The 18,275-nt window shown below is 41.9% G+C and overlaps 2 protein-coding genes across 5 annotated transcripts in view; one reads left to right on the plus strand and one right to left on the minus strand.

The window, feature by feature from the left end:
- Nucleotides 1–350: 350 nt before the first annotated feature.
- Nucleotides 351–2,894, plus strand: ndufab1b (NADH:ubiquinone oxidoreductase subunit AB1b). 2 transcript variants are annotated; one of them, XM_033970575.2, is made up of 5 exons: nt 351–547; nt 1,532–1,651; nt 1,756–1,843; nt 1,928–2,039; nt 2,113–2,894. In XM_033970575.2, exons 1-4 carry the CDS (start codon nt 377–379, stop codon nt 2,017–2,019), a joined length of 471 nt encoding a protein of 156 aa, XP_033826466.2. In that variant the 5' UTR covers nt 351–376; the 3' UTR covers nt 2,020–2,039; nt 2,113–2,894. The 2 variants fall into 2 exon arrangements, with proteins under 2 accessions (XP_033826466.2, XP_055079850.1); XM_055223875.1 differs by having other exon boundaries at nt 1,928–2,330.
- The window catches only part of LOC117374448 (trinucleotide repeat-containing gene 6A protein-like), a 28,194-nt gene continuing 12,638 nt past the window's right edge, over nt 2,720–18,275 (minus strand). For 2 of the 3 annotated variants that reach the window (XM_055223874.1, XM_033970572.2), the window contains 16 exons: nt 17,069–17,251; nt 16,840–16,988; nt 16,356–16,433; nt 16,125–16,283; nt 15,355–15,471; nt 10,668–10,805; nt 10,509–10,592; nt 10,221–10,395; nt 9,959–10,087; nt 9,482–9,652; nt 9,273–9,413; nt 9,069–9,176; nt 8,401–8,631; nt 8,254–8,321; nt 8,011–8,150; nt 2,720–7,899 (listed from right to left, as the gene is read on the minus strand). In XM_055223874.1, coding sequence (XP_055079849.1) covers nt 7,551–7,899; nt 8,011–8,150; nt 8,254–8,321; nt 8,401–8,631; nt 9,069–9,176; nt 9,273–9,413; nt 9,482–9,652; nt 9,959–10,087; nt 10,221–10,395; nt 10,509–10,592; nt 10,668–10,805; nt 15,355–15,471; nt 16,125–16,283; nt 16,356–16,433; nt 16,840–16,988; nt 17,069–17,251 — 2,420 coding nt within the window. In that variant the 3' untranslated portion in view covers nt 2,720–7,550. The remainder of the gene's footprint in view (nt 7,900–8,010; nt 8,151–8,253; nt 8,322–8,400; nt 8,632–9,068; nt 9,177–9,272; nt 9,414–9,481; nt 9,653–9,958; nt 10,088–10,220; nt 10,396–10,508; nt 10,593–10,667; nt 10,806–15,354; nt 15,472–16,124; nt 16,284–16,355; nt 16,434–16,839; nt 16,989–17,068; nt 17,252–18,275) is intronic. The other variant, XM_055223873.1, reaches the window with a different exon arrangement.

The raw sequence follows: 18,275 nt of genomic DNA on the forward strand, positions 1-18,275 counted from the left end.
TTATTTCGAACATGCATAGAAAAAATATTAATGGAAACAAAGAGCTGCTAATAACAGAATTAAAATATTACTCAAAATGATCGTTAATAGCCTGTGTGTTGGTGTTTTGAATGTGCGATGCGATAATTGACTATTCTGGCCTTAAACGAACATAACGTATCAAATGTTATTTATATTTTATGTCTTACTTTTTTAATTGGATTTTCTAATTTACAATGAAGTAGGATAGATGGTAGAGGAAAAAGGTTAAACACATTTTAATATTTGTAAGAAAAAAACGTAAACATCTTGATTACGCATGCGCAGACGGTGTCCAGGCCAGACCTCGGTTTCTTGTTCGCGTTGCATGCTGGGAGCAGTCAGTATACAGTCCATCATGGCGGCTCGTGTCCTGATGCAGTGTGTCCGCTCTGTCGCGCGGCCCTCGCTGAGGCTGTGTTCGGTTAATTTGACGGTCAGAACCGCTGCTGTTTCAAACACAGTGTCTCACCGGAGCCTGTGTTTCTCCGGGGACAGCCGCAGGACGCGGTGGCTCGAGCAGAGCCGGGTGAGTGCGGCTAACATTGAGCAGCTTTGGCCTGGTGCTGGTGGCTATGACCTAGCGACGTCTTTCAAAAGTGTCAGGCCGTTTGTGTGTGGCAGAGTCCACAACAATGTCCACAACAGTGTGCACGTGCTTCAGTTTAGACGTGAGGACAGTGCACGTGGCGTGTTTTGTCGCAATGGAGTGAAACGCGTTTTGTGTTTGTTTTTTTTAAAGGCTCTGGTGTTGTGTTAGTGCTTCAGCTAAGTTTGAGTGACTCGACTTCTGCACGAATACGGACAATTGTTTCATTACAGCATAAATATGTCTCACAAAGCAATGATGGAGACTTGCAGGTCGTGAGTTGGACTCGAGTCACTAGGTGGAGGACTGTACTTGGACTTGGAGCTCTGTGTCTTGAGACACAAGGCTCCAAGGGCTAGTGATGCTTCTCATCAAGAAAATAAATGCCTTTTACTAAACGGTTCTTTTACAGGAATAAAAACTGTAAAATGCGCCTACACACTTCCTGTGTTTGTGAGAAGGACTTTAATAAGATGCAAGATTGACAAAAAACATTTAAATTGCAAAAATACAAACTGTACTCAATAATTGGATATAAAGACTTGAGAGAATTTGAAACTTATTTGTCCAACTTATTTGGACTGACTTGAGGTCAAAGGCTTGAGACTTGAGGCAAAACAAGGACTTGGTCCCACCTCTGACATGTAGTATTCTGACTTGCTGTAGCAGGTGATCCATGATGGACATGTGCCCTTGTACTTCATTTCACTTTAGTGCTTGAACTGGTATAGTAACAAAAGACGAAGTTTAAATCTGAGCTGGACAAATCGTTGTAGGAGTGAAGATGTTTGGCTGCTCATCCAAGCCGCTTCTTCAGTTCTGATCAGATTGCTGCTGATAGTGTAATAGATTATGTATAGAGGACAAATGTATGTACAGCAGTGCAACTGTGTATTGTCACTAACTACATCCTCATTTCCCTAGATCCCCCCACTGAGTGTGTCCTGTAGACTGTATGGAGACCTGCCCCCTCTGACCTTTGACACCATCAGAGACCGGGTTTTGTATGTTCTCAAACTCTATGACAAGATCAACCCAGAGAAGGTAAGTGAACATATCATATTTTCAATTTCGAGTTGCACATCATTTGCATTTCTTTTGGTCTTGGCCAGTACAAGCCTTTCTAAAGGATGAATTTTGTCTTTCAGCTGCAGGCATCTTCCCATTTTATGAAAGACCTGGGCCTGGACAGCCTGGATCAGGTTGAGATCATCATGGCCATGGAAGATGAGTTTGGTGAGTTAATAACTAAATTACATTTAGATGTTTGTCAGCACTTTTAATGTTGTGACAGCAGTAAATAATTATTTTTATTTTTAGGGTTTGAGATTCCAGATGCAGAAGCAGAGAAGTTGATGACTCCTGAAGAAATTGTACAATATATTGCAGACAAAAAGGACGTTTATGAATAATGTTTATATTGTTTCAAGAGGCAAGTCTCGTTTTGTTGTTCTGCCATCAAGCCATGTTTAGTTTAATTGTACAAATTTGTATTCATCTTTTAGGGGAGACTTCTATTGTGACTCAACATAAAGACAAGTACTTATGAAGCAAACTGAACTTTTTCTCACATCTCTGCAGCGTGTCCTGTGCATCACCACTTGTGTCAGCTGTTGTAGCTGTGTATTTAAATGACATGCTTCAAAAGCATCTGTGAAGCTTGGCATTTCAGATGTTATTTCTCCAACAGATCAATAAAGACCCCTATGGTTTCACTATTGTATCCGCTGTAGATACTTTTGCTTAAAGTTTAGTTGAATCCTTGCAATCAATTAAAGGCATAACTATGTCACTCTTCTGGTGGAGGGTCCACCACCAGCTTCACAGCTGTTATTGCTTTGCCTGAAATATCTCACCACAGTATGAAAAATAATTTGATTTCAAAATGTATATTGATCTTCTCATAATCTGACCAGTGTCCATGTTGGTCAGTTTAATGTCATATTCTGAAATCCTCCTGGCAAAGCGCAGGTGGAAGACCCTCCATCATAAAAGCTGCATCGTGCAAACAAATGCAGTGCTTAAAAAAGTACCAGTTTAAATGTTGAGCTAGTTGGCTGACATTTTACATTAAATTCCCTTTAAAAGCAAACTGAGCGACACAAACAGGTGTTGTATAATTGTTAGTCTTTTATTGAGGGTTGTACCCAGGTTATACAGCTTTGTATGCTGGCTGTCGGAGCCAGAGGGTTACAAACAGTAATCAGTGTACAGAGTACAGTCAACAGAAGACCTACAACCTACTAGTCTACACCTTAGTACAGATTCTCTTAAGAGCACTAAAATCCAGAAAAGAAAAATACAGAACAAACCAAGCAACAAAAGAATAAAAAGTTAAATGAACCAAACACATACAGACAGCATCAGAGTAGACATTCATTATTGGAGCACACTGGAGTTTGTTTTCTATTCCTTGTAATATGTCACTTCTTAATTTGTCAAATTTATACCCATACAAATAAGATTGTCCTTCAAAAAGTGCAGTTCCCCTAAAGTTTAAGATAAAATCCGTTGATGACCCCAGGAAGACATTTGAAAATTAAAAAAAGTGTATTTCCGTTTACAGGAAAAAACTTCCTTTCATGGATTATAGACATATGTTTATATTCATATATATTATATAGTTTCAACAGTCTCCCAAAGCTATGTGCATAATAGGTTTACAGGTGATCAAACTACACACAGAGTTAATAGAATCTCTATAAAAGTGTACTTGTGTAAAATCTGCAGTTTCACCGGCCTCATTCCTCTCGTCATGGAGAAGACAAGCTGTGAAAGTAAAGAAATAGACCTAACCTCTCCTTCACCTCTGCTACAACTGGCCCAATGGCTGCTAAGTTATAAAGGTTTTTCATTATTAGTTGTGGTACTAGTAGCACAATTCAATAATGGCACATGTTTGAGGAATATTGTTGGTATTTCCAACTGCTTTCTCAAATTTATGGGGAAATATTTTGAGACAAGAAAGCAAAACCCAAGGTAGATATGGAATCTTGGGTTTAACACTCCACTGCATAGTCTCTCTGAGCAACCCCACCCCCGTCTTTACCACCCCAAAGCCCACCCACACCACCCAAATCTTTGTGCTGGTTAGACTAAAGCTTTTCAGGGTTTGTGTGTATATATACTAAATGTGAAATTAAAAACAGCAGATTATCACAGTTTTTCTATTATTTTTGTGGTTTTGTGATTTTTTTTTCTTTTTGTGTGTAAAGTAAAAAAAAAGCCTTAGCACTTTTGTTCAACAGTAGGAGCAGTCAGGTGTACAAGTAATGATACAATATGCTCACAGGAAAGTTTAGAGGAAAAAAAGTCACATTTTTCTTAAATATTCAAAGTAGTAGAGTGTCACCAGTCAGCTTCCCTGTACCCTCCTGCCTCCCCTCATCTGGCCCTGGTGGGAAGCTGCTTGGCAGCCCTGGGGATTGTACATTGCTCATGGTGGTTTTTCTGTCACCATCCTTTCGCAAATTACATATTTCTTCAAGCATTAGCATTGTCCAGCTTTTTAAACACAGAAACACGCACATAAACAACAAGGAAAAAACGCAATCCCTTTCCTTCCCTGTCACCTTCACTCCTTGATTTGGCATATGTTCTGCATTCACACACACAGCTGATTCTTCCACAAACACATATACACAAAGTAGATTGGAGAAAACAAAACATCCTGGGAACATGAACAGTAACATCAAAATGGCTCACAGGTGTGTTAGATGTCTTTTGTCCCTTCTCCTACACAAGACCAACACTGCCTCCTGAGTGCCTGGCCTGGGCACTTGTTGGCCCACTAATGCTTCTAAGAATGAGGCCAAAACAGGCACCCAGATCTGTGCCTTAAGATATGTACTGCCAGAACCCCAACAAATAAAGTGAACTATTATTTAAGTGAAAGCTGAAGAGGAATATTGACTTTACAGGTGAACTTGGCCCTGTCAGTTTTGCGTCTCCTCTTCAGTAGTTAGCTTAGGGTTTTGGAAAAGGAGGCCTGAAGCTAGCAAACTAGTGTAAGTCCCTGAAAAGCCAGGATAAAGCAGCCAATCACCTTAAAAAAAAAACAAAAAAAACACAACTTGCGAGTCAACAGCAACCATCCCCCTATTCAGTCAAGCTCAGGCCACAAGCAATCTGGCATAATACAGTAGTTGAATACTTAAAATTAAAACATTCAGCAGTAATTGCTTTACCTAATGTTTTTTTTTCTTCTTATACTGAGGCTGATCAAGGCTTAGTAATCGATTAACCGTTTGCAGCTACATTCTGACCCGGTTCACGCACAAGGTCACTGCTGACTGGCCGGTCCGTAAACAGGAAGTAAACCTAAAATGGGACCAACTGAGCACCAACTACATCTCACAGTCATGGAAAACACTGTCAATGGACACGCTTTACCCTGTCACACACACACACACACGGACACAAACGCACAATCACACAACTTACAACCCTCCTGGAAACTCATTACACTGTCCATCCAACCATCCATCCAACCAAGTGCAAAAATCCAAGGCTCCTCAGTTCTATTTGTCAACTAAGTTACTCAAAAAAAAAAAAAAAAAAAAAAAAATATTTTTACATTTACGCTTGACAACATTAGTTAAAACAAGACAACAAAACATTACACAAATATATATTTTAAGCAAAAGAAATCTGGAATTAAGTAAACTATTCATTCTGTATGATTGAAGTATTTGGTAGAGAGCAGTTCAATACTGGCATGCACCAATGTCAAATCTGGCTAATACTTATGGGTTTGTCTCACTACATATTTAATTTACAAGATTTAACTTACAAACACAACAAATGCTAACAGCTGCAGTATTTCTGAAATCGAAACTTAAGTTTTTTTTGTTACGGGGGAAATGTGCACACTGAACAAGGATGTGGAAATAATTAAGGTCCATGGCTTTGCTAATGCTGACGTATTGTTCATGTACTCTGAAGATTTGGGTATTCCCACAATTGTGCATTATAGTAACCAAATCTAGTATTCACAATTGTATTTTTTGCCACGAAAATAAAAGTAAGTGGATTACATTCACAACAATAAGTCACACACACTCCAGCAGTAGAACTTATTCAAAACACAATTCAGGAACTTCAGATGAATACCCCCCTCCCCCCTCAAAAAAAAAGAAAAAAAAAAAAAAAAGAAAAAAAAAACAGTACAACAATACAATCATAATCTATTTGTAAACAGGTAGAAGCCACTTGACTTGTTGCATCTTCGGACACAGTTAGGATCAAGGCAATGAAATGTGGACGACTTTTGCACTGTTAAAATATCCTCTTCAATCAATCTTTTTTTTTGTTTTTAAACTTTAACATTTCTCAGAACACATTTGTGGCAATGAGAGCAATAAAAAAAGCATTTTTGTTGTACTTAATGAAATTGTTAAAACATTGTGAGATATGGAGAAAAAAAAGCCTCTCATTAGGCCTTTACGAGAGGTTACAGTATGCATAGATATAGATTTGCCTTTCTCTTGGTTTACAAGTCCAACAAGACAAAACAATTCCACTGACAGTCACACAGGCATACAATAAACACTCCCCACTTGTGATTCTTGGATCAGGGGAGCGGAGGTGGTCAGCCTCCAGTAGACAGCATATTCAAAGCATGTGATGAGCTTCTCCAGCTTAAAGCAGTTATTTGGCAGAAGGAAAAAAACAGACCTATACATGGTTTTTCAGTGCTAGAAGTTGGATTTTCTTTTCCTACAAGGAGTAGTAGTTTTGTTCAACTACAAAGGGGGAAAACTGGCTTAATTTCCTGAGAACCACTGCTGGTTATTTAGCAGACAAAGAGGAATAGTTCAAATAACCAACGCCATGGCCAAAAACACTGATCCGAATTCCCAGAGTTACAAAGCATTGTCTTCATCCTCAATGTTTTTTGTATTTTTATATTTTTATGATTTTTTTGTTCTTTGCATTTTATTTATTTTTGTACAAGTTTATGTATTTTATGTTTCATTAAAATGAAGAATGAACACACTTTTCGCCTCCTAAGTCTTGTAAACAAGAGGTTGCGGTGTGGCACCTCCAAAACATTGAAAGCCTATTCTGAAAGTGCTGTTCCCCCTGCCACTTAGCGGCCAAGGGGCTTGCTAGATGGGCCCTGCCTCCTACATTAGGCAGACAAGGCTTGCTAGTCCCAGCTGTGGCTACAGTCCTTTGCACTGCAGAGCTCGACGTTCTTTAGTTTTAAAATCAAGATAGGTGCAATACTTTTTAATGTCACTTAAACTATCAGCAGATAATCTGATCTGTTGATCTTGAACTCCACAACATCGCAGTAAGGTAGGCGTGCCAAGGCAGAGAGGAGCATACACTCACACACACACACCAAGTACTTCCACACACACTTTTGTGCACACATACGTTCATACATATGGTGAGGACCTCAATGAGTAAACAGCTACACTGGAAAAACTGGCTGCTCCCTCTATATTGCAGATTATATATACCAAGAAAAAAAACACACACATTCAGTGCAAAGTTAAAAAGCTCATACTCCAACATTGTCGGCAAACGAATGCAAAAAATAAAACAAAAAGAAATTTTAAAATTAAAGAATTGGAATTGTAATAAACATGACAAATGAAACAAAAATATATAATAATAATATTAATAATAATGAGCTCGATTGAAGCTTTTTTTCGGTCTGAAAGAGCACTACCTGGAAGCAAATATCCATCCATTCACATTATAGAATTGGCCTGCATGATTCAAGTATTTTGACTGATATGTTTTTGGGCTAAAACAAAGTGGACTTATGTGCAGAGAGAAACGTAACTTGTTTTCCACAGGGGTAACCCCGCTTTGTTGAATATCTTGTAAGAGTCCAACTAGTGCCTTTGCATGTAGAACTACATTTAAGAACTTTTCTTCAGTTGATTTTGTACTAACCCTCCCCCAAATGGTTTGATTGACAGATGGTTCACATGGAATCCCCAGCACCTGCGAGGTGATCCACCGGGAGGAAGGAGCTGATTGGAGAAGGACTGCTCATCCTTCCAGCCTCGGTGCCAGAGGTGCTGCCCCACAGGCCACTGGAATAATTAGGCCCTCCCCAGAGGGAGGTGCTGTGGAGATCGCTGCTGTTCCACTGGTTTGGTTCAACTGCACGGCTGGGAAAGGGGTGAGACTGCTCCATCCGGCTCTGAGAGGAGCCAATGGCCTGCCAACCTGAGGAGGGCGTGGCCAGTGTCTGCCCTTGTGCAAAGAAACCTTTGATTTCCTCCTCTGTAGCTATGTCAGCCAGAATGGTGGTGTTCCCCAAAACACACCTGAAAAAAAGTGCAAGAATGCTGTCAATGTTGATTATAGCTATATTGTGAATACACAGGAAATTCCCATGCGGTTTAAGGCAGGCCTCACAGGTGTAACATAGGCCTTACATGTGCAAGCTCTTCTGAGCCTTGGCAGCCTCCTCCTTGGAGCGGTAACAGACCACAGCGTTCCCATGTGGCAGATTGAGGTGGAATGTGTCTAATGGGCCATGCTGCATGCACAGGGTCTTCAGGGTAGAGCCATCAATCTAATGGAACAGAGCAGAGTGAAAAGGGTTTGCAAATATCCCTATATATATCATTTAGTTGTTTCCTAAATGTCTATGACACAAGTATATAACATGCATGTACCTGAGGTGTGAGATTTTTCAGAACAAGCCACTGGGTTCTCCCTGAGCTGCTGTCACTCCAGCTGGAACCTGCAACAGCACGGCTAGTTGAATAAACTGGGTTCAAATAGGAGAAGTGATGAATGAAAGCAGTGAGTTTGGCTCTGACCAGGAGTGAATCTGGACTCTGTGGGGCTCCATCCACCCAGCCTTAGCGAAGAACTATCCCAGCCCGAGGAGCCGGAACTGGGCTTCTGGGTGGTGAGGCCAGGAGGGGGTCTGGAGGGGGCTGCCACAGACAGTCCTTTAGAAGGCAGGGGCACCTTCCACAGCTCATGGGCGAGGGAGGTGTTGGACACAGAACTACCACCAGGAGACCATTTCGAGTCAGCGGGTCTGGCTGCAAGGAGAAAGGAAATTTATGGCAGATGAGATTAAATCTAGTAAAATCTCCCACATGCACTGCAAGATTTAAAGTTATGGAATACTTCCTGCATGTCAGCTACCCATGTCCAACCAGGAAGTAAAAAAAACTCCACCAAAACTGTTACTTAGCAACCATTATGTTTACAAGGGGCAAAACCTATTCAATAGTTATAATTAGAGTAATAAAAATCAACAGCAACTATTTTTTGTTTAAACGGCCAGAAAACGGAAATTGTCCCTGCAATTTTCTGTATTGATGACAGAGGTATTCCGTTTTAGGATTCACTAGTTATATTTTTGTAAGTTTAAAATTTTCGACAAACTGTCACTATAGTTTTAAATCAGTTAATTGCCAAAGTACCTGTAGTAAATAAACTTAAATGACTGAAACAAAAGTTAAAAGAAACACACCTGAAGTGCTTTGTGCTGTACTGGTGAGGGAGCTGCTGTGGCTGGAGGCACGAATGGATGGCCAGGCACTATTAGAAGGCATCGTGGTGTTCAGTGATGAGGATGGCCCTAAAAACAAAAACACTGTTTAGTGGTAGCACTCAATACACACTCTCCTGTCGTGATCCTGGCAAAGCCCAGGCCATGGTATTGTTAGTGTCATACCGTTGTTCCTGTCCCTGAGGTGGTCTGTGTCGCGGACGGTGTTGATGGAAAGATTGTTGATGACACTTCCAGGGGTCAGATGGGGGTCAGTCTGAGGGTCAATGTTGGGGTAGCCAATCCAAGGCTCACCAGGCCGAAACTCTACAATCACAGAGACTTTGTAAGTACTCAAAGATAACCATCTCTCTTTTCCTTGTGTGACTGACTACCTGGTGGCCATGTGCCAGTTGTTCCATGGGGCGGGGGAGAGTTGGCACGAGGGGGCCAGCTATCGCCCACTGAGCCTAAAGATTGGCCAGGAGGACTCAGTGGAGATGGGCCAGGGGACAGGAAGTCATAGAAGGGAGAGTCTTCCAGACGCAACCCAGAAGACATAGCACCTGTAGGGTAAAAAGTAAAACGCAATTTAGCGAACTCACCGACAAACATAGGGTTACCCTTTGCCAAATATCAAATATCAATATGTTTCAATCAGACCATATACATTTTGAATTGGCCACAGTAGTTTCACAAATGCATGCCCCTCCCCATCGACACACGATAACAAGGGATGGCTAGTAGTTTAACAACTTCCACAGGACTAAAAGTGTTTTTCCTTTTACAAAATAAAAACTCAATTTATTCCATTTGACAGAATGACACCATCTCTGGACTACGCGTTTAAGGCTTTAAACCATCATTTGTACCAGGTTTGCTGTTTTGCTCCAGAGGGTCAGTGGCCCACAGTTTCTTCAGTCTGGACTGGGGCGGCTCTTTGTAGTTCAGGGATCCACTGCCACCCATGTCCATGGGTACATTCAGGTTTGAGTTCACACCTGCAGATGCCATACACATACAGAATTAGGGCACAAAAACAAACACATGCATTTGCACTCTCATTTTTAGATTATTATTTTTGTTGAAAATTTACAAGACTTGTTTATGAAAACAAAAAGTTTGAGAACATACTTAAAGGGAAGTTGCCGAAGGGTCCAAGAGGAGCTGCATCCTTCTGCATGTCGGGATTGTTGTGGGAAAAGTAATTGTCCAGGTACGGCTTCATTGGTAGGGGTTGTTTTATAAAAGAGGGATCCAAGTGTCGTGGAGGCTGCATCATCAATGGAGAGGAGCCAATCGGACGGGCCTAACCACAGAGAAGACATCTCAAACACTAGTTCTCAGGGTGTGAACAAGGACAAGCCCCAAGTCCCCACCAAACAAACTGCCCTAAATAGTTTTACAGTGAAAAAGGCTGACCTGTTCAGATGGCCGTCCCACAGCCATAGCTCTCTGAGTCTGAGCCTTTTGCTGCTGCTGCTGCTGCTGCTGGAGGAGGAAGCGCTGTAGAGAAACCACACAGGTGAGAAAAACGACAAACAGAATTACTTTCTCTGAACAGAATTGCATTGCTTTTACCTGTAACTGGTTGATTTGGTTAAGCTGCGACAGCTGGTTGAACTGAGAGAGCTGGTTGAGCATAGCAACCTGCTGAGGGCCTAACAATGGGTTCAAGCCTCCATTGCCTCCTGGGTACTTCAGCAGAGATGGAGGGACCTAAACACATAACAAATAGGTTTAAATAACAAGTCAGTGTACCTAGCTATCCAGAAACTAGGTCTATACAGATCCCCAGCCTTTGCCACAGGATTCTGTCAGCGTTTTAATATTATATCCATTTCATCTTACAGCTCTGACACATGGTCTGTGAGAAACTGTTGAGCTCTTTAACCCTTTCTCCTTAACAACCTAGATGTCTTATGGGGCAACAATAAGATTGTTTCTTGTTCCATGTGTTTATTCAATTAAAAAACGTTGTTCTTTCAGATAACTTTTATTCCTTCGTCCTTAGCATCTCAGTGAACAAGAGTAGCTAACCCCAGACCCTCTCGCGTGAACTCCCATCCCGCGCCAAACACACTGCCACACCTCCCAAACCTCCCACATGGGCACACAAGAAAACATAACTTAATCTCCCCCTTTTTTCTTTTTAGAAAAGTGCCATAACAATAAAGCATGCAAACATTACTTAAAGAACAAATAAACAATAAACAACAGAAGTAAAGCATTGCAAAGTTCATTTAGATTTTTAGTTTGCAAACGCCTTCACTGAGGGCCTTCAGAAGACCAAGTGCGGGAGCCCCCTTTTTGGTCAAGCAGTTAGCCAACTGCTCTTTGGTGGCCGACCACACAATCTGCTGAATAGTCCCAGTGTGTATGAGCTCCTTCATACTGCTGATCTCAAGGCGCAGTCTTTTCTCAGTGACTGATTTTGTAGATTTAACTGCATCCAGAAGAGAATGATTGTCTGTTACGCAAACAATGGGCACAGTTTTAAATGAGTAGTCCTTAGTGGTAATTTCTGAGTAAAGTGTAGCTAGAAAGACTGCACTATCAATCCCATCTGCAAGCGCCAAAGTCTCTCCTGCTAATGTACTCCGCACGACTCTCCGGATGCGCTTGGACTGCCAGGATATGGGTGAAAATTTTCCATTTTCACCCATGAGCATGATGAAGTGTCCACCCTGTGTACCTCCATCTGTCAGGTTTCCCATGGAGGAGTCACTATACACCAGTTTGAGGGAGCTGTTCTCTCCCAGGTGCTGAAACCTCAACATGACATCGTCTGACTTGACTTTTCTAATAAGTTTGTTTGCACAGTGCAGAGTCTGAATAGTAGCATGTTTGGTGTTAGATGCCAAGATTGATATGTCACACATAATGTCTGGTCTACTTTGCCTTGCTACCCACAGTATTTGTCCAATCTTTGACTTAAGCATGTCCATTTCATTGGCTGTCGATGCTAGTTCACGCTGTGTTGCTCTGGTGGGATCAATAGGAATAGCCTGCAGATGCTGAATGTATGATCTTTGTTGTACTTGTATCTCACCCTCCACCGAATGAACTTCCATTCCAATGTAGCTGAAGTCATTGTGCTCTTCCCGTCCTACCTGAAAGGCAGCTTTTAACTGTAAGCACACTCCTTACTTTCTGAGGGGACCACTTGAACACTGTCCATTACTTCAAGGTTGACTGATCCTGATGTACCTACTATTTCCTGAGGCTGGCTGAACTGCAAGTTGTATAAGTCTTTATGTTTTCCCTTAGCCTTCCCTGCTCGGCTAAGGACTTTTCCAGTACGGCTTTGACCACTTTCATTGTCTATATATGTAATCACCTGGCCAGCGTTTAATTGAAGGCTTTCATAGGAAGAAGGGGCTTGTGGTATTTGAGACTGCCCATGACTGGTTCCTGTAGTTAAGTGACTCAGGGTCTTGTGTTGCGTCTTCATCACGTTCAGTGTCAGAAAGATCTGCTGCTGGTGGTGCTATAGTGTTTTCAATAGTTTTCATTTCTGATTTTGTATCACCTGCCTTAGTTTGAGTTTCATTCACCTTTCTTAATCTAGACTGATGTATTCGTGAGACATGGAGGATCTTATGTACGGGTACAACAGCTCTGTCTTGTCCTATCACTACCCCTGGACCTTTCCACTCATAGTCCACCCGCTTGTAGTAGACTTTATCTCCTGTGACATACCTTTCATCAACTGGCCGTAGTTGTTTCCGAATGGCTCTCCTAAGTCTTTCGGAGCATTCTGCCTCTGTGAATGCCTTTCTCATAGCATGTAGCGTCGCAATGTGTTGAGCTACCCAGGAGCTCACACTGGTTTCCACGGCAGGGGGTTTCTCAGTAAGCAAGAAGGGCAAGTTTGGATTCTGACCAAACACTAGTTGGTAGGGACTGTACCCGTTTACATTATGCATAGAGTTCCTTGCCATTAGTGCCCAATCTAGTGTTGTTCTCCAGTCACAATTGTTGTCCTTTTTAACTTTGAGCAATATTATAGTGAGAGTTTGATTATGCCTTTCCAGAAGGCCATTGCTCCATGGGCTGTAAGCTGCAGTTGTTTTGATTTCAATATTGAACTTTTCGGCCATGTCCTTTATTTCTTCATTAGTGAATTCACCACCGTTGTCACTAAACAGTCTGCGCGGGGGACCATGAACACTGATCCAACAGTGAATAAACTGCTTCACAATTTCTTTGGGGTTCTTGGTTGTGACAATACTTCCTGCACTGAAGTGTGTAAAGTGGTCAATCGCATGCAAATACCACACATTATGGTCAAGCTCATGCAAGTCAACAGCCACTGTTTCATTATAGGTTGTAGCTATCGGCAGACCAACTATTGGCTTATGTTTTGGCTTGCTGTACCTGGCACATGTTTCACAGTTTTTTACAATGCTCTTGAGAATAGTGCTGCTTTGTCGTGAGCGCCTGAACAGGTAAGTAATTTCTGCAACCTGTCAACTGAGGCGTGTCCAAACTGTCTGTGTAGTTTCCAAAGTTTTTTCTTCTGTACTCATATTTTCTATAACAATGAGAATCTCCTCATCTTCACTTCTTGTCTCCTTTTAATCCTGACTGCTCTTGTCTCTCAAGGTCACACAGTAATGTCCAGAAGATGTCAGTTCAAGTTTAACAGGTTGTTTGAACATTGTCGCTTTGTCATGTTCAATGTCTAACACTGCACTTGCCCTTTTTAGTGAAGCCTTGCTTAGCAACAATGGTATGTTTGCAGGGACAACCTCTGTTTCCATTTTGCATTTGGTCTGACCTATTTTTGCTGGCAAGGTAACTTTTCATGTGGAATGAACAACTTTACCATCACCAAATCTGAATGGCCTTGCACTGATTTCACCTACTATTTTGTGTAACTCACTTTTTTCAGTCCACTTGTATAATCTTCCAGCCATTTTTCTCCACACACTGTTCTTGTGCAGGCTGTGTCGATTACTGCTGACCCCAAAGCCTCCACCATAAAGACATCTGTGTCAGACAGTCTCTCATCTGAAAACAAAGTGATGTTGCATTCCTCATATTCAGCCTTTTGCTCATCATCTTCTGTCACTTTCACATGTTCCCTCTTGTTTGGACAGTCTTTTTCCCAGTGAAATGTGCTCTGGCAAACTGCACACCTTGTTCTCCTCCCATGTTTATCAATGGGGTTTGTGCCTTGCGCCACCTTTTGGCCTTGTGGACTGTTTGTTTTGCTGTCTCTTTTACCGGTATATCTCGTGTAATAGGCGCACTCACTGTCATTACTCATTTGCATCGGACTGCTGCCCTTGCGTGGTCATGTCACGTCTCCAAAAATTCTTTTCAAAGCTGATTTCACATTGGCAAAGGAGACAGCGGGGCAGGCTGTGAGTGCCAACTGTTTATCTTTTATATTGAGTCCAGCCGTATCTAGCAGTTTAAAGGCTAGCACGGCATCTGTAAGCTCCATTCTGAATTTACACATCCTGTTGTAGCGTTCAAACTGGACAATGTAATCCACCATGGACACAGCGCTCTCTGTAGTGACACGATCAAACTCCAGGTACGCCTCGTATTGGTGATCCTTTTCTTCTTTTAAGAACACGGAGTCTAGTTTTTCCAATAGAGCAGCCATACCGGTGTCAGCATTCAAACCATCAGCGGGAATCATCAGCGCACTTTCCCTCGCCCGTCCTGTTAGCGATAAGGTAACTGCTAGCGCTTGCTTCTTTTTGTCCAGATCGGTCACTAATCTCCAGATTTCAATTTCATTTTTCCAAGTTTCATAAGACATCTTCTCATCAAATGGCGGCAGAATCTTGTAATTACCAGCAGCAGCCATCCTCTGCTACCAATGTTTATTCAATAAAAAACGTTGTTCTTTCAGATAACTTTTATTCCTTCATCCTTAGCATCTCAGTGAACAAGAGTAGCTAACCCCAGACCCTCTCGCGTGAACTCCCATCCCGCGCCAAACACACTGCCACACCTCCCAAACGGGCACACAAGAAAACATAACTTAAGACCATGTATTCCATGTAAACAAAAAAGGTAAATAGTAAGCTTGTTTGTAACAGCTCTGTATCAGTTTTGACTTCAAAGAGGCAATGCACAAACAGCACATACATGGAGGAGTGAGGTTGTGCCATCAAATAAACATGAATAGAGGAAATGGCAAAAAACGATATCTTAAAAATAAATAAACATCAAATCAAGCAGTTCAAATAGATCACTTGCAAATGAATATAACCCAGCCATATAATATTCTCTGGTAGTGTGCTACCTGAGAGGGTAGGATGGGTGCAGGCACTTGGTTACGAAGGCTGTGTTGAGGAACCTGGGACTGAGGACCACCTCTGCCCTGTGCTACGCTGATGCCACCCACCAGGGATTTAACATTCTAAGTAGACACAGAGTCGCACACATAGAATTATCTAACACTCTTTTAAACCCAATTGTTTGTTTAAAATGTGTTTACCACTGATATGGAGTCACTGGGTATTGCAGTATAAAGCAGCAAAGACAAAATGTACCCCAAGAGGGACTCCTAAACTCACCTGGCGTACAGCAGCGGGGAGAGAGTGAGCAGGAGATGACACAGGGTCAAGAGTAGGGACAGACTGAACAGACTTGGTGTTAGGAAAGTTCATGGCCTGATTGGTGGAGGAGAGCTCATCAGAAGCTGGGTTATTGTAAGCTGATGGTGAAACGGACAACTGCAGAAGCCAGGCGCAAAGCAGAAGCAGGCCACGAGAGAGCAGAGAAGGAGGAGGGAGAGGAGAAAATCCAAACGTTACTTTGGGAAAGTAAAAGATGGACAAGCAGAAAAAAGCTAAGGAACAAAGTAGCTGTAGCTACAATATCAAGAAATATAAACACAAACATATGTCCCTTTAAATGAGAGCTGTGCAGAAAAGTCCTGATGTAGTGTGTTCAACAACCACTGAGGGGCACTACAGAGCAATAAAAGGACAATTCGCAAAGCTACTTGCACTATCCTCAGTGAACTTGAGGTTGATTTAATCTTGTTAAATATGTCAATTTTTTATGTACCTTGTCAAAATAAGGGCTGCGGTCCATAGGGTCTTTGTGAAGTGGATGTCGAGACCCAAGGTTCTTTCCCATGACTCCATTGAGGTCCCCCATGCTACCCATGTCCATGCGCTTGTCCAGCATCATCCCAGGCTTCATGGGTTCTTCAGATGAGTCTCTCTGCAATAATCATCCTCACTGTTAGGACATTCATCCAAGTCACTGAGATCACAATAAGACCCTTGTACTCACAGAGAAACCCATGCTGTTGAACTGGTTGACAAAGGGTTTCATCCATGGCTCGTCTTGTTTTGGAACTGGTTTACTCATCTATAACACAAGCCATCACATACATTAGTTTCTATAGGCATTTCACATAATAGTACCAAGTCCCTATTTAGTCAGAAGAATTACCCATGCTCACATTCACACACTGTGGCCGAAAAGTGGGTCTAAAATTATGATCTATATGGTGTAGAACATTTAAATATCTAATTCAGTGGGGGTAGTAAAACAAAAGTTTGAGCTCAAAAAAGCTCACATATGAACAGAATGTTAATTACTACTTTACTTACTAAATTAAGAATTATATTGTTGAAGCGAATTGAATTGAAAAAGTCCCAAAATTTGGCCCAGGTCTCTAGTTCCTACTCTGTACGAACATCATAAGGACTCGTACTAACAAGTACCAAAATGTTTCTTACAATGACCATCAGAAGGATGCATTAGATCTAACCTTGGAGTTTTTCTGTTTGTAATTCCAGGTATTTTGGTCATGTGACCGGGTGTCTTGCTGGCTATCATTCCACATTCCGATCTCTACCTCTTCTTCCTGGTCCCATGTATTGCTCTCGTCTCCTCCCCATGTCCCCATGGGCTTAGGGCCTGAACAAAGAGACATTTTATTAGACAAAGAAACAAAAGTGTACTGGACAGTTGAGCTTTTGCATCCATCCTCCACATACCAGACTTCTGCTGGCCTCCCCATCCTGAGCTCTCTCTGTTATCTCGACCAGAGTCTTCCCACCCAGACGTGTCCATGGGCTTACCCCAGGCAGATGTGCCATTGTCCACAGTAACAGGCACAGGAGGAGCTGGCTCTCCCCAAGTGGAAGATTCCTTTTGAGAAGGATATGGGTCACCCCATCCTGGTAGGGAAAAAAGGCACAAAATAATTACATTTTTACATTCTAAGCTGCATTTAAATGAAATCACAAAAAGGAAATATTTTTGCACCGCTTTACATTCACTACTTCAAAAAGGTTCCATTTAGAGTCTGTCCGTCCGGGCTCTACTGTGATTCGAGTAAAAAAAGCCTTCATTTGACTGAATTACCCAGATGAAAATTACTTTGATTTGACTTAAATTTTAGCACTACTGGTTTGTCATGGCTAGTTCTCTTTGTATTATTGTAACCACATTTCAAATAGGGCTGTCGCATTAACTGCAATATTGATCAATCACACAACACAAGAGCTCAAGTGACTGCGGTATCCACAATTAGCATTTTAATGAGGCTCCACACACATGCCTGCTGTAATTTTACTATTCAGCTATGAACCAATTCATGTTTCCACAGCTCTGTGCTGCGGAGACGTTGGGAATATGTATCAGAGGAGAGTGGTGAGAGGAAAAGGTGCCTCCCTTTAAAAAAAATCCATGTCGGTGCTAAAGCTAGTGCCATCAGTTTCCATTTTCTGCTAGTGCGTCCCTTCAGTCGGAGGGCTTGAGTCTCGAGCAGACAGGGGTTTACCGTGAGTGTACGGGCTTTACACGTCACTTACTGCAGGAGAGGCAAACTTGAATGAAAACCGTTAATCTGCCAAAAACGTGGGAGGTTTGGCTCAGCACTCAATTACCTGCGCTCTGCCCACGGAGCCGACAAGTTCTGTCCCACATGAGTTCAATGCAGGACAGCGTTATAAAAATAATAATAGATCCTCATAACACATGAAGTGCATTTAGTGAACGGAAGTGGCTTTTTCTGATGCATGCTCTATTCTATTCTGTTCTATATAGCTACTTTTCATGTACAACCCCAAATTTACATGTATTATTATGGGCCTAAGAGCTATACCGCATACACCACAGACCACAGGGCTGAGGCGTGTAAAGTTATTGCAACAAACATTCTTTAACCACGACAGCCCTAATTTCAAGCGCATACTGCTC

The sequence above is a fragment of the Periophthalmus magnuspinnatus genome, chromosome 8 (genome assembly GCF_009829125.3).
Source record: "Periophthalmus magnuspinnatus isolate fPerMag1 chromosome 8, fPerMag1.2.pri, whole genome shotgun sequence".
Classification (NCBI taxonomy): Eukaryota; Metazoa; Chordata; class Actinopteri; order Gobiiformes; family Gobiidae; genus Periophthalmus; species Periophthalmus magnuspinnatus.

Coding starts and splice junctions, on each gene's coding strand:
- ndufab1b (XM_033970575.2), top strand. CDS start 377: ATGGCGGCTCGTGTCCTGATGCAGTGTGTCCGCTCTGTCGCGCGGCCC. Junction 548..1,531: donor GGTGGCTCGAGCAGAGCCGG/GTGAGTGCGGCT, acceptor TCATTTCCCTAG/ATCCCCCCACTGAGTGTGTC. Junction 1,844..1,927: donor GGCCATGGAAGATGAGTTTG/GTGAGTTAATAA, acceptor TTTTATTTTTAG/GGTTTGAGATTCCAGATGCA.